This window comes from Hyla sarda, chromosome 4 (genome assembly GCF_029499605.1).
Source record: "Hyla sarda isolate aHylSar1 chromosome 4, aHylSar1.hap1, whole genome shotgun sequence".
Classification (NCBI taxonomy): domain Eukaryota; kingdom Metazoa; phylum Chordata; class Amphibia; order Anura; family Hylidae; genus Hyla; species Hyla sarda.
In genome coordinates, this window is record NC_079192.1 from 302,551,610 (window position 1) to 302,564,523 (window position 12,914).

Here is a 12,914-nt window from a genome sequence, read left to right on the forward strand (position 1 = left end):
ATATTGTCATAATAAATGGTCATTGCTATGCCATATGCCTTAAAGGAGTTATCCAGTCTTATAAAATCGATGGCCTCTCCTCAGAATAGCAGGTTGCACACACTTCACAAAGCCGGTGATACGATGAGTGCAGTATGAGTCACCAAGACACCGATAAGCAGCGGGAGAACGTCGGAAGATGAGTTAAAGTTTGTTTTGTTACTTTTTGAAGCCCGGGCACAGGGAATTATAAAAAACGCACACTACAGATCTTTAACCCCTTGGTGACAGAGCCCATTATGACTCTAAGGACGGGAGCATTTTTTGCAAATCTGACCACTGTCACTTTAAGCATTAATAACTCTGGGATGCTTTTACTTATAAATTTGATTCCGAGACTGTTTTTTCGTGACATATTCTACTTTATGTTAGTGGTAAATTTCCGTCGATACTTGCATCATTTCTTGGTGAAAAATATGAAAATTTTGCATTTTTCTAACTTTGAAGCTCTCTGCTTGTAAGGAAAATAGACATTCCAAATAAATTATATATTGATTCATATATACAATATGTCTACTTTATGTTTCCATCATAAAGTTGACATATTTTTACTTTTGGAAGACATCAGAGGGCTTCAAAGTTCAGCAGCAGTTTTCCAATTTTTCAGGGACCAGTTCAGGTTTGAAGTGGATTTGAAGGGTCTTCTGGTTAGAAATACCCCACAAATGACCCCATTATAAAAACTGCACCCCCCAAAGTATTCAAAATGATATTCAGTAAGTGTGTTAACCCTTTAGGTGTTTCACAGGAATAGCAGCAAAGTGAAGGAGAAAATTCAAAATCTTCATTTTTTACACTCGCATGTTCTTGTAGACCCAGTTTTTGAATTTTTACAAGGGGTAAAAGGAAAAAAATCCTCTCAAAATTTGTAACCCAATTTCTCTCCAGTAAGAAAATACCTCATATGTGTATGTCAAGTGTTCGGCAGGTGCACTAAAGGGCTCAGAATGGAAGGAGCGACAAGGGGATTTTGGAGAGTGAGTTTTTCTGAAATGGTTTTTGGGGGGCATGTCCCATTTAGGAAGCCCCCATGGTGCCAGGAAAGCAAAAACCCCCACATTGCACACTATTATGGAAACTACACCCCTCAAGGAACGTAACAAGGGGTACGGTGAGCCTTAACACCCTACAGGTGTTTGACAACTTTTTGTTAAAGTCGGATATGTAAATGAAAAATTTTTTCACTAAAATGCATTTTTTCCCCCAAATTTTACTTTTTTTACAAGGGGTAATAGGAGAAAATGCCCCCCAAAATTTGTGACCCCATGTTTGGACGTCAAGTGCACTGCGAGCGAACTACAATGCTCAGAAGGGAAGGAGAGTCATTGAGCTTTTAGAGAGATAATTTGTTTGGAATGGAAGTCGGGGGCCATGTGCATTTACAAAGTCCCCCGTGGTGCCAGAACAGTGGACCCCCCCCCCCACATGTGACCCCATTTTGGAAACTACACCCCTCACGGAATGTAATCAGGGGTGCAGTGAGCATTTACACCCCACTGGCGTTTGACAAGTCTTTGGTACAGTGGGCTGTGCAAACAAAAAAATTACATTTTTCATTTTCACTGACCACTGTTCCAAAAATCTGTCAGACACCTGTGGGGCGTAAATGCTCACTGTACCCCTTATTACATTTTGTGAGGGGAGTAGTTTCAAAAAATGGGGTCACATGTGGGTATTTATTTTTTTGGGTTCATCTCAGAACCGCTGTAAAATCAGCCACCCCTGTGCAAATCACCAATGTAGGCCTCAAATGTACATGGTGCGCTCTCACTCCTGAGCCTTGTTGTGCGCCCTTTCCTTTTACCTCTTGTGAAAATAAAAAGTAAAGGGCCACACCAGCATGTTAGTGTAAATAATTTTTTTTTTTTACACTAACAGGCTATTGTAGACCCCAACTTTTCCTTTTCATAAGGGAGTAAAAGGAAAAAAAAATTTGTAGTGCAATTTCTCCCGAGTACGGAGATACCCCATATGTGGTCCTAAACTCTTTCCTTGAAATACGACAGGGCTCCGAAATAAGAGAGCACCATGCACATTTGAGGACTAAATTAGGGATTGCATAGGGGTGGACATAGGGGTATTCTACACTAGTGATTCCCAAACAGGGTGCCTCCAGCTGTTGTTAAACTCCCAGCATGCCTGGACAGTCAGTGACTGTCCAGAAATGCGTGGAGTTGTTGTTTTGCAAGAGCTGGAGGCTCTGTTTTGGAAACACTGCCGTACAATACGTTTTTCATTTTTATTGGGGGGGGGGGCAGTGTAAGGGGGTATATGTAGTGTTTTACCCTTTATTATTTGTTAGTGTAGTGTTTTTAGGGTACATTCGCACTGGCGTGTTACGGTGAGTTTCCCGCTAGGAATTTGCGCTGCGGCAAAAAATTTGCCGCAGCTCATACTTGAAGCAGGAAACTTACTGTAAACCCGCCCGTGTGAATGTACCCTGTACGTTCACATGGGGGGGGGGGGCAAACCTCCAGCTGTTTCAAAACAACTCCCAGCATGTACTGACAGACCGTGCATGCTGGGAGTTGTAGTCTTGCAACAGCTGGAGACACACTGGTTGGAAAACCTTCAGTTAGGTTCTGTTACCTAACTCAGTATTTTCCAACCAGTGTGCCTCCAGCTGTTGCAAAACTACAATTCCCAGCATGTACTGATCACAGAAGGGCATGCTGGGAGATGTAGTTATGCAACAGCTGTAGGTACGCAACTACAACTCCCAGCATGCCAAGACAGCTGTTTGCTGTTTGGGCATGCTGCAATTTGCAGTTTTGCAACATCTGGAGTGCTACAATTTAGAGACCACTGAACAGTGATCTCCAAACTGTGGACCTCCAGATGTTGCAAAACTACAACTCCCAGCATGCCCAGACAGCAAACAGCTGTGTGGGCATGCTAGGAGTTGTAGTTTTGCAAGATCTAGAGGGCAGTATAGAGATCACTGTGCAGTGGTCTCTAAACTGTAGACCTCCAGCTGTTGCAAAACTACAACTCCCGGCATGCCCAGACAGCAAACAGCTGTGTGGGCATGCTGGGAGTTGTAGTTTTGCAACATCTGGAGGGCTACAGTCTAGAGACCACTATAGTGGTCTCAGACTGTAGCCCTCTAGATGTTGCTAGGAAACTCACCGGCTTCCGTCGCATCCGTCCTCTTCTGCCGCACGCCGCCTGCAGATCTCCGTCGCCGCCCGCCGATCACCGTCGCTCCGCTGCCTCCGGACGGGTAAGTGATCTTCGGCGCCGCTCCTCTTCGTTTTCCCCGTCCTGCCCCGCCTATTGTGGGTGGGCAGAACTGGGAAAACGAAAGTAAACCCCCCCGCCCCCGATCTGCTATTGATGGTCGTGTCTAGACCACCAATAGCAGGGATAGGAGGGGTGGCACCCGTGCCACCTCACTCCTATCGCTTCAGGGGATCGCGGGTGTCTTAGACACCCGCGATCACCCTTATATTCCGGGTCACCATAGACCCGTAATGACCCGGAATCGGTGCAAATTGCAAGTGTGAATTCACTTGCGATTTTCGCCGATCGCCGACATTGGGGGGGGGGGGGGGGGGGGGAGTCTAATGACCCCCCCTGGGCATTTGCACGGGGTGCCTGCTGATAGATATCAGCAGTCACCCCGGTCCGGTCCCCGCCGCGTGCCGAAATTCCCACGGGCGTATGGATACGCCCTTTGTCCTTAAGTACCAGGACGCAAGGGCGTATGCATACGCCCTTCGTCCCCAACAGGTTAAAGGGGAACTCCCATGGAGATTTTTATTTATTTATTTATTTATTTATTTTTTATCAACTGGTGCCAGAAAGTTAAACAGATTTGTAAATTACTTCTATTAAAAAATCTTAATCTTTCCAATACATTTTATGGGCTATATACTGCAAATAAAATGCTTTTCTTTTAGGATTTCTCTGATGTCATGACCACAGTTCTCTCTCTGCTGATCTCTGCTATCCATTTTAAGAACTGTCCAGAGAAGCATATGTTTGCTATGGGGATTTTCTCCTGCTCTGGACAGTTCCAAAAATGGACAGCAGAGAGCACTGTGTTCATGACATCATAGAAATCCAAAAAGAAAAGCATTTCTTCTGTAGTATACAGCCCCTAAAAAGAACTGGAAGGATTAAGATTTTTTTATAGAAGTAATTTACAAATCTGTTTAACTTTCTGGCACCAGTTGATTTTTAAAAAAAGTTTTCCACGGGAGTACCCCGTTAAACCCATTCCTTTCCCCTCACATAAGGTGTAAGGTTCCTCAGTTCAGGCAGCAGTGGGGCTCCCAGCTATCTACACATACCTCAGTGACATGGCAGTACAACCATAAGGGCCAATTTAACACAGTAATGTTTATTAGCGCTGCTCCTCTACAGCCAACATACATACCACATCATCACTATCAGAGATCACAATTGATGATTCTTCATTATCAGTCCGATTTTCCGAAACCAACACTGATCGTGGGCTCTAAAGTGGATTCCTCATCATCGATCACATACTGCTGGCATGTCCCTTCAGAGAATCGTTGCCTCCTGCGATGGTGCATCCTCATCAACACCTGGAAATGATAAAATAGCACAGACAACAATGTGACTATAAAAAAAATTATGCTGTAGAAGAATTGGTCTTTAGAAAGGAGTTCAGATGAGTATAGTCAGTGAATAGCTTAGGGAGCCCTGATACACCTTTTCACAGGGATTTTTTTTTTTTTTTTTTAAGCGGGAGAAAATTTTCTGCTTGCGACGTCTTTTTCTCCCGCTATCTTCCGGCGAAATAACAGCCGCAGTAACGAATGTCAGAGAATCCCATTCAAGTGAATGGGATCCTCTGTGCCAGTTATGCCTCCCCTCGGGCTCCGTCACACTAACGGCCGTTAGAGGCAACAAAAACAACAACAAAAAAAGAGCCCTTAAGGGCCATTTGTGGCGGAGCCTAGCGGCAGTGTGAAAGTAGCCTAAATGACTGAACACAGCTTCAAACCCTGTGCATCAAATATGTGCAGAATACTGTACATGTGAACACACCCATAAATGGGAACTGTCCTTCAAAAATTTTTTGCATATGATACTGCATGTAAAATAAATAAGATTTGTAATTTACTCCCTGTAAAAAAAATATATATATATTTTTATGTCACTTTGATGGCCTTATAAATCTGGCCACTAGGGGTCTCCCTTCTGGTCCAGACTGCATTCCGTATGCAAAAACTTTCGTCTCCTAGCAGGAGACCAAACACAGGAAGTGCTTTCTGGCCATAAGCAGTGAATAGCACTCACTCTCTCTGCTTCATACACAGGCCGAGAGCAATTGCTATTCACTGCCTATGGCCAGACCGCACTTCCTGAGTTCAGTCCAACAGGAGACCAAAGTCTGTGCTTTTGAGCAGACAGAATGCAGTCTGGACCAGATTTATAAGGCCATGAAAGTGACATAAAAAGATATTATTTTTTAGGCCTCATTCACACTACTGTTAGGACACGGTAGTGTGACGGCCGTTGGGAACGCTGGGGAAAGCAGTGGGAGAAAAAAAATACAGCTTGCGCCATCTTTTTCTACCGCTACTCCCACTGAAAAACAGTGGTGCCCGACGGACCCCATTGACTGTAAAGAGGTCCGTCTGGACCCCCTTTTGCCCGTTGCGCCCCGTCAACGCTCCGCCAAGAACGGCTGTCAAACTCGGGGGGGGGGGGGGGGGAGTTTGACAGCCGTTCTTGGTGGAGCGCAAGGGCAGTGTGAATGTAGCCTTACTGGGAGTAAATTACAAATCTTATTTATTTTACCTGTTGTATCATATGCCAAAAAATTATTTTAATGGCAGTACCCATAAAAGGGTCTTTTTCCCATAAGCAATGTTTTTCAGCTATGTTGATCAGGAGTCTGATGTCCTCCATGTTGGATGAAGTGTTGGTCAGATATATTAAGCTGCTGTATGAGTCCACTGTATGGACCTGATGGAGACAGCCGAGCATTGTGCTGTCAGGCAGCATGAATGGACGGCTGCCCACTGCTGGAGGAGCCCTGTTCCCACTCATCATGTGCACCTGTCTATGAATGATGGGATTTCTGCAGTAAGACCACATAGGATCAGTGGGGGTGCTGGGTGTCATGGAGGGGGATGTCCTGGTCACTATAAAGGCCCCCCCTTGCACTACATTCACCTGTGTGCTGCTGTGACAGGACATCACGTGAGCTGATGCTTGTTTCCCCCCTCTGCAGTGTACTTGGTACATCCTAGCTGACCACAGCACGCACACAGTACAGGGAGATTCCTGTACAGAAAGTTTCCAGCTACAGCAGTTCCTGAACTACAGGTCCCAGCATGCATGAAAACGCTCCTCAGTGCTAGCCGCTCAGTGTGCACGCAGGGCCGGTCTGTTTGCATGGGGCACTGCTGCCATGAGACTCACCTCTGGAGCTAGTTACACTCCTACCGCCGGTCTCCGGAGGGGCATCAATGTTACGTAATAAGATGACGTTACCGGACAGTTCCTTCAGTCACCGACAAGGCGGGCAGCCGGGAGTTACTACAAATCGTCAACAGCCGGGTCACGCGCCCAACGCTTCCTGCTCCCTCGAAACAACGGACGGCTTCGGGGGCGTGCGCGACGGGACGGGCAATACCAAGTGCGCCCCTGAGGAGGGGGCGCCAAGCGCTAGGAAAAACTCCCTTGTCCCCATCCCGAATGGACGATGCTGCTGGGAGAAGGGCGGTTGTCAAGGTCACTGGGATACAGCATCACCGGTCCGGGAGAATGACCAAATATACTCCAGTACTCGGCTGGATTCGCTTTACTGCTGGGGTTCCATTCATCATTTATAGAGCTCCAGAATAACTAGTGCGGTACCGGAGCTGTAGGCAGTAAGGGATTTCCGCAAGAATTGGGGGGACAAACTGGAATAAAACCGCATCGCGATAATCCTAAGGCTAAGTTTCTACTTGTTTTTTTTGTGCCCCCCAACAACGCCAGAAAAAAAACGCCACAGCATTTTACAGTGTTTGGCGTTTTTTTTTCTGGTGTTTTTTGCATTTGAGTGGAAATTGCATTTTTGGCCCCTTTCGCGTTTTTTTTTTTTTGGTACCCAAAATTTGTTGGGTACAAAAAAAAAACAGGAGGCAGTAGTGATGGAAAAAAAAGTTATTTAACAAAATGTATATTTTTTAAAACAAAATGTTTATACATTTTTTTATAAAGTGTGTGTGTTTCACTTTTTTTTAAACTTTTTTTAAGGTAGTACTACTACTCCCAGCATGGAACAGACTGTTCCATGATGGGAGTTGTAGTACATGTACTAATAGATCGCCCCGGGTGTCAGTGTCAGCTGTATAGAGCCGCTCCGCATCTCTGCAATAGATAGGACGATCGCATCGGGTGTCAGGAGTGATACCTGCTGTGATCTTTATTTAACTGCTGGTACTACTACTCCCATCATGGGGCACACTCTGCTCCATGTTGGGAGCTGTAGTACCTGCAGTTAAGGAAAGATCACAGTGAATGTCACTCCTGATGTATAGATGCAGACTTGTGACCGCTCCTCCCCTCAGCTCTCCGAAGGTTTCCAAAGAAACCCCCCCCCATCCCCCCCTCTCGGAGGACGCAGGTCTGCATGGGAGAAAGAAGACAGAGCAGGGGAGAGAGGATGTACACAGCTCTTCATCTCCCCTGCCTATTGATTTCTATGTGTGAAGGGGGACATACTGCACGGGCTGGGGACATCCCCTCACACCAGCGGCTCTTCTCTGGTCCTCTGCACTGACGTATATATACACATATTCCTATTTCCCACAACTAGTTGTGATTGGCTGGAACCATCTGGCCAATCACAGCTCTGCGGGAAATATGAATAGGTGTATATATACGTCAGTGCAGGGGACCATAGAAGAGCGGCCGGCGCATCTATACATTATACTGAAGGATCACAGCGGGCGATCTGTACAGGTATTACTACTCCCATCATGGAACAGTGTGTTCCATGCTGGGAGTATTAGTACTACCTATAAAAAAGTGAAAAACACATACACACACACTAGATTTTTATTATTGTCGGCTACATTTTTAGTGCCCTGCCCGCCCACATAAATTGATCCCTGTGTTAAAAATTAATAAAGATTTTGTTATAAAAAAGATACATTTCGTTGAATACAATTTTTTCCTTCACTATTGTGTCTTTTTTATTTTTTAATGGTACCCTACGACTACGAAATTTTATTAAAAAAGGTATCTCCACCACTTTTTTGGGCCGCTAAAGTCCAAAAAAAAAAAAAAAAAAACGCCTGTAAAAACGCCAAAGTTAAAACCCACATGTCGTTTTTCTTGTTTTTTTTTTTTTTTACTCCCATAGACTTCTATGGGAGAAAAATGCCACTATTTCAGGGAAAAAGACGTCATTGGCTCAACATGCTGCGGCTTTGCAAAAGCGCCAAGGAGCTAAAAAAGAGTGAAAAAAGGCCAAAAGGATTAAAAAAAACGCCAAACTGAAAAACGCCAAGTGGAAAAAGAATTTTGTGATTTCTCATTGATTTACAGCTAACATCTGGCCACAGTGTCTGACAGCACTCCTCTGTGCTCTCTCCTGTCTGATAGCACTCCTCTGTGCTCTCTCCTGTCTGATATGACTCCTCTGTGCTTTCTTCTGTCTGATCGTACTCCTCTGTGCTGCTGGGCTGGCATTCCTCTGTGCTGTCTGATAGGACAGGAGAGAGCACAGAGGAGTCCTATCAGACAGGAGAGAGCACAGAGGAGTACTATCAGACAGGAGAGAGCACAGAGGAGTACTATCAGACAGGAGAGAGCACAGAGGAGTACTATCAGACAGAAGAGAGCACAGAGGAGTACTATCAGACAGGAGAGAGCACAGAGGAGTACTATCAGACAGGAGAGTGCACAGAGGAGTGTTATCAGACAGGAGAGAGCACAGAGGAGTACTATCAGACAGGAGAGAGCACAGAGGAGTCCTATCAGACAGGAGAGTGCACAGAGGAGTCCTATCAGACAGGAGAGAGCACAGAGGAGTACTATCAGACAGGAGAGAGCACAGAGGAGTACTATCAGACAGGAGAGAGCACAGAGGAGTGCTATCAGACAGGAGAGAGCACAGAGGAGTATTATCAGACAGGAGAGAGCACAAGAATCTGACTGCCCATTTAAAGCGTACCCGTGAGATCATACAAATTTAGTTTTTTTTATATATCACTCAGTACCTAATCCTGATCATGTACGTCTAATTTTTATGTGTCTAGAACTTTTAACCACTTCAGGACGCCGGGCGTATGCATACGCCCTGCATCCCGATTCCTTAAAGGAGTACTCTAACCTAAATCTTTTTTACACCATTAGCTAGGATTTACAAAGTTATATAAGACTCCCAATTACCTCCATTGCCTTCTGTGTAAGGATCCATGTGTTTCTGCGTATCCGGAAGTGCAGCCTCCCTCACAGCATTATGACTTTCGTTCCACAGTATGTGCGTGTCAGCGGCCATTTCTGAAACGATACGTCATCATTTCTCCTTTCCTCCCCTCAGTTAGCCCTCCCCATCCAGTGCGCCTATGTGACGCTTCAAATTGCATATTCATAATGCTGTACGTTTACTCAGCCGGCAATCGCTGGGCTGAGTAAACGCCTATTTAACCTTCCTCCTATCATCTGGCGAGTCGCGCGCATGCGCACTCGCCAGCATAGAAGGACCAGACGTGATTTTGTTCAACCAGTAATATAACAGATAGTTACGCTGCCGTAACTGTCTGTTATATTCACAAAGCATCCTACGCCAATACTGCAGCGGAGTATTGGTGGAGGCAGAGTGGGAGGAGATGGCGTAGTAGCAGGGGGTGGGGATCGCAAGAAGGGGAGGCAGCTTGGGGCGTTACATATTGTAATTTGTGGGGTAGGGAACAGGAGTGAGGGAGGGGTTGGGAGCGGAAGAAGAGGAGTAAGCATGCTGAGAAAACGTCATTGCGGACGTCACGGCCATGCTTACAGTACCCAGAAGTGAGCAAAATTACCGGGGAGGATTGCAGGATAACGGCTGGACCGATTTTGCCGAGCAGGACCTCTAATGAAAGGTATTCAGAGTACTCCTTTAAGGACGTGGGGCGTATGCATACACCCGTGGGAATTCCGTTCCCTGCCGCTAGCCGGTTGGGGACGGGACCGGGATGCCTGTTGAAATCATTCAGCAGGCATCCTGGCACATCGTCCAGGGGTGCCCTGAGACCCCCCCATGTCGGCGATCGCAGAAAATCGCATGTCAATTCAGACATGCGATTTTCTGCTATTCCAGGCTGATCGGGTCTGGTGACCTGATCACCCGGAAAATAGTGATGATCGGAGCTGTCAGTAACTGCCCCGATTATCCTGAGGGCTAGGAGCTGCGATCACCTCCTATCCCCTGCCATTGGTCAGAACTGATTCTGACCAATGGCAGCGCAGGACAGTCGGTTGCCATGGCAACCCCCGTTCACCCCACCCCTGGATGTCGTGGGGAACGTGAGGAGAAGATGCCTGGGGACCCCCGATCGTCGCTGGAGACAGGCACAGGTAGGGAAACTACGGTGGGGGGAAATGAAAGTGAAAGTAAAGTGATCTTTACTGTGGCAACCACTAGGAAGGCCAAACTGCAACTCCCAGCATTGCCGGTAGTTGTAGTTTTGCAACATCTGGAGGGTCACAGTTTGGAGACCACTGTTATAGTGGTGCCCAAACGGTAGCCCTCCAGATGTTGCCAAACTACAACTCTCAGCATGCCTAGACTGCCCAGGCATGCTGGGAGTTGTAGTTCTGTAACATCTGTCCCTTCAGATTTAGCAATTTTCATGACATTTTTGAAAATTGCTGCTTTACTTTGAAGCCCTCTATTTTTTTCACAAAGCAAAAATATGTCCATTTTATGATGCCACCATAAAGTAGACATATTGTATTTGTGAATAAAAATAACATTTATTGGGAATATCCATTTTCCTTACAAGTAGAGAGCTTCAAGTTAGAAAAATGCAAAATTTTCATGAAATTTTGGGATTTTTCACCAAAAAGGATGCAAGTAAGGCAAAAAATTTACCACCCAAATAAAGTAGAATATGTAACGAAAAAAAAATCTCTGAATATTCGGTAAAAGTGTTTTCGAGTTATTAATTCGTAAAGCGACGGTGGTCAGAATTGCGAAAAAGGGCTCAGTCCTTAACCTCTTAAGGACCCAGGACGTATGGGTACGTCCTGGGTCCCGATCCTGCGATATAACGCGGGGTCACACGGTGACCCCGCATCATATCGCGGTGGGCCCGGCGTCATAGTGAAGCCGGGACCAGCCTCTAATAGCGCGCGGCACTGATAACCCTTTAGCCGTGTGCTCAAAGCTGAGCCGCGCGGCTAAAAACGAAAGTGAAAGTTGCCGGTTAGCTCAGGGAGCTGTTCGGGATCGCCGCGGTATAATCGCGGCATCCCGAACAGCTGTAGCACAGGAGGAGGTCTTCTTACCTTCTCCTGCGCTGCCCGATCGCCGAATGAATGCTTCAAGCCTGAAATCCAGGCTTGAGCATTCAATCGCCGAAAACACTGATTGATGCATTCCTATGGAGATGGATCAATCAGTGTAAAAGATCAGTAAATGCAATGTTATAGCCCCCTATAGGAGCTATAATATTGCATAAGAAAAGTGTAAAAAAAATCATTAACCCTTTCAATTATCCCTTCCCCTAATAAAAGTTTGAATCACCCGGCATTTCCAAGAATAAAAAAAACATTATGTAAATAATAATAAAAATAAACATATGTAGTATCGCCACATGCGGAAATGTCCGAATTATAAAAATATACCGCTTTTTAAACCACTCGTTCAATGGCGTACGCGCAAAAAAATTCCAAAGTCCAAAATTGCGCATTTTTGATCACTTTTTATACCACAAAAAAGTGAATAAATAGTGATCAAAAAGTCTGATCAGAACAAAAATGGTACCACTAAAATCTTCAGATGACGACGCAAAAAATGAGTCCTCAAAGCGCCCTGAACACAGAAAAATAAAAAAGTTATAGGGGTCAAAAATTACCATTTTAAACATATAAATTTTCCTGCATGTATTCATGATTTTTTTCTGAAGTGATACAAAATCAAACCTATACAAGTAGGGTATAATTTTAACCGTATGGACCTACAGAATAAAGATAAGGTATCATTTTTGCCGAAAAATGTACTGCGTAAAAACAGAAGCCCCCAAAACTTACAAAATAGTGTTTTTTCATCAATTTTGTCGCACATTGATTTTTTTTCCCGTTTCACCGTAGATTTTTGGGTAAAATGACTAATGTCATTACAAAGTAGAATTAGTGACGCAAAAAATAAGCCATCATATAGAATTTTAGGTGAAAATTTTTAAGAGTTATGATTTTTTAAAGTTAAGGAGGAAAAATTGAAAATGAAAAAACGGAAAAAGCCCGGGTCCTTAAGGGGTTAAAGGGGTACTCCGCCCCTAGACATCTTATCCCCTATCCAAAGGATAGGGAATAAGATGTCAGATCGCCGCGGTGCCGCTGCTGGGGAGCCCTGGGATCCCCACTGCGGCACTGCGCTATCATTACAGCACAGAGTGAGTTCGCTCTGTGCGTAATGACGGGCGATACAGGGGACGGAGCCGTGTGACGTCATGCCGCGGAGCCGCGTGAAGTCTATGGCAGGGGGTGTGACAACCGCCGCGCCCCCTCCCATAGACTTGTATTGAAAGGGGCGGGCAGTGACATCACGAGGGGCGGAGCCATGACGTAACGGATGCTCCGGCCCCTGTATTGCGCGTCATTACGTGCAGAGCGAACTCGTTCTGCGCAGTAATGATAGCGGGGTGCTGCAGCAGCGATCCCCGGGGTCCCCAGCAGCGGGACCCCGGCGATCTGAC

General features: G+C 45.6%; 2 protein-coding genes across 2 annotated transcripts in view; one reads left to right on the forward strand and one right to left on the reverse strand.

Moving 5' to 3' along the window:
• UIMC1 (ubiquitin interaction motif containing 1) overlaps positions 1-5,925 on the reverse strand; it is a 94,859-nt gene extending 88,934 nt beyond the window's left edge. Inside the window, 3 exon segments of the mRNA XM_056569890.1 lie at positions 4,421-4,480; positions 4,482-4,592; positions 5,815-5,925. Coding sequence (XP_056425865.1) covers positions 4,421-4,480; positions 4,482-4,592; positions 5,815-5,925 — 282 coding nt within the window.
• Positions 5,926-6,243: 318 nt separating this feature from the next.
• Positions 6,244-12,914, forward strand: part of ZNF346 (zinc finger protein 346) — a 62,054-nt gene continuing 55,383 nt past the window's right edge. The window contains exon 1 of the mRNA XM_056574727.1: positions 6,244-6,893. The gene's annotated coding sequence lies outside the window, so the exon portion shown is untranslated. The remainder of the gene's footprint in view (positions 6,894-12,914) is intronic.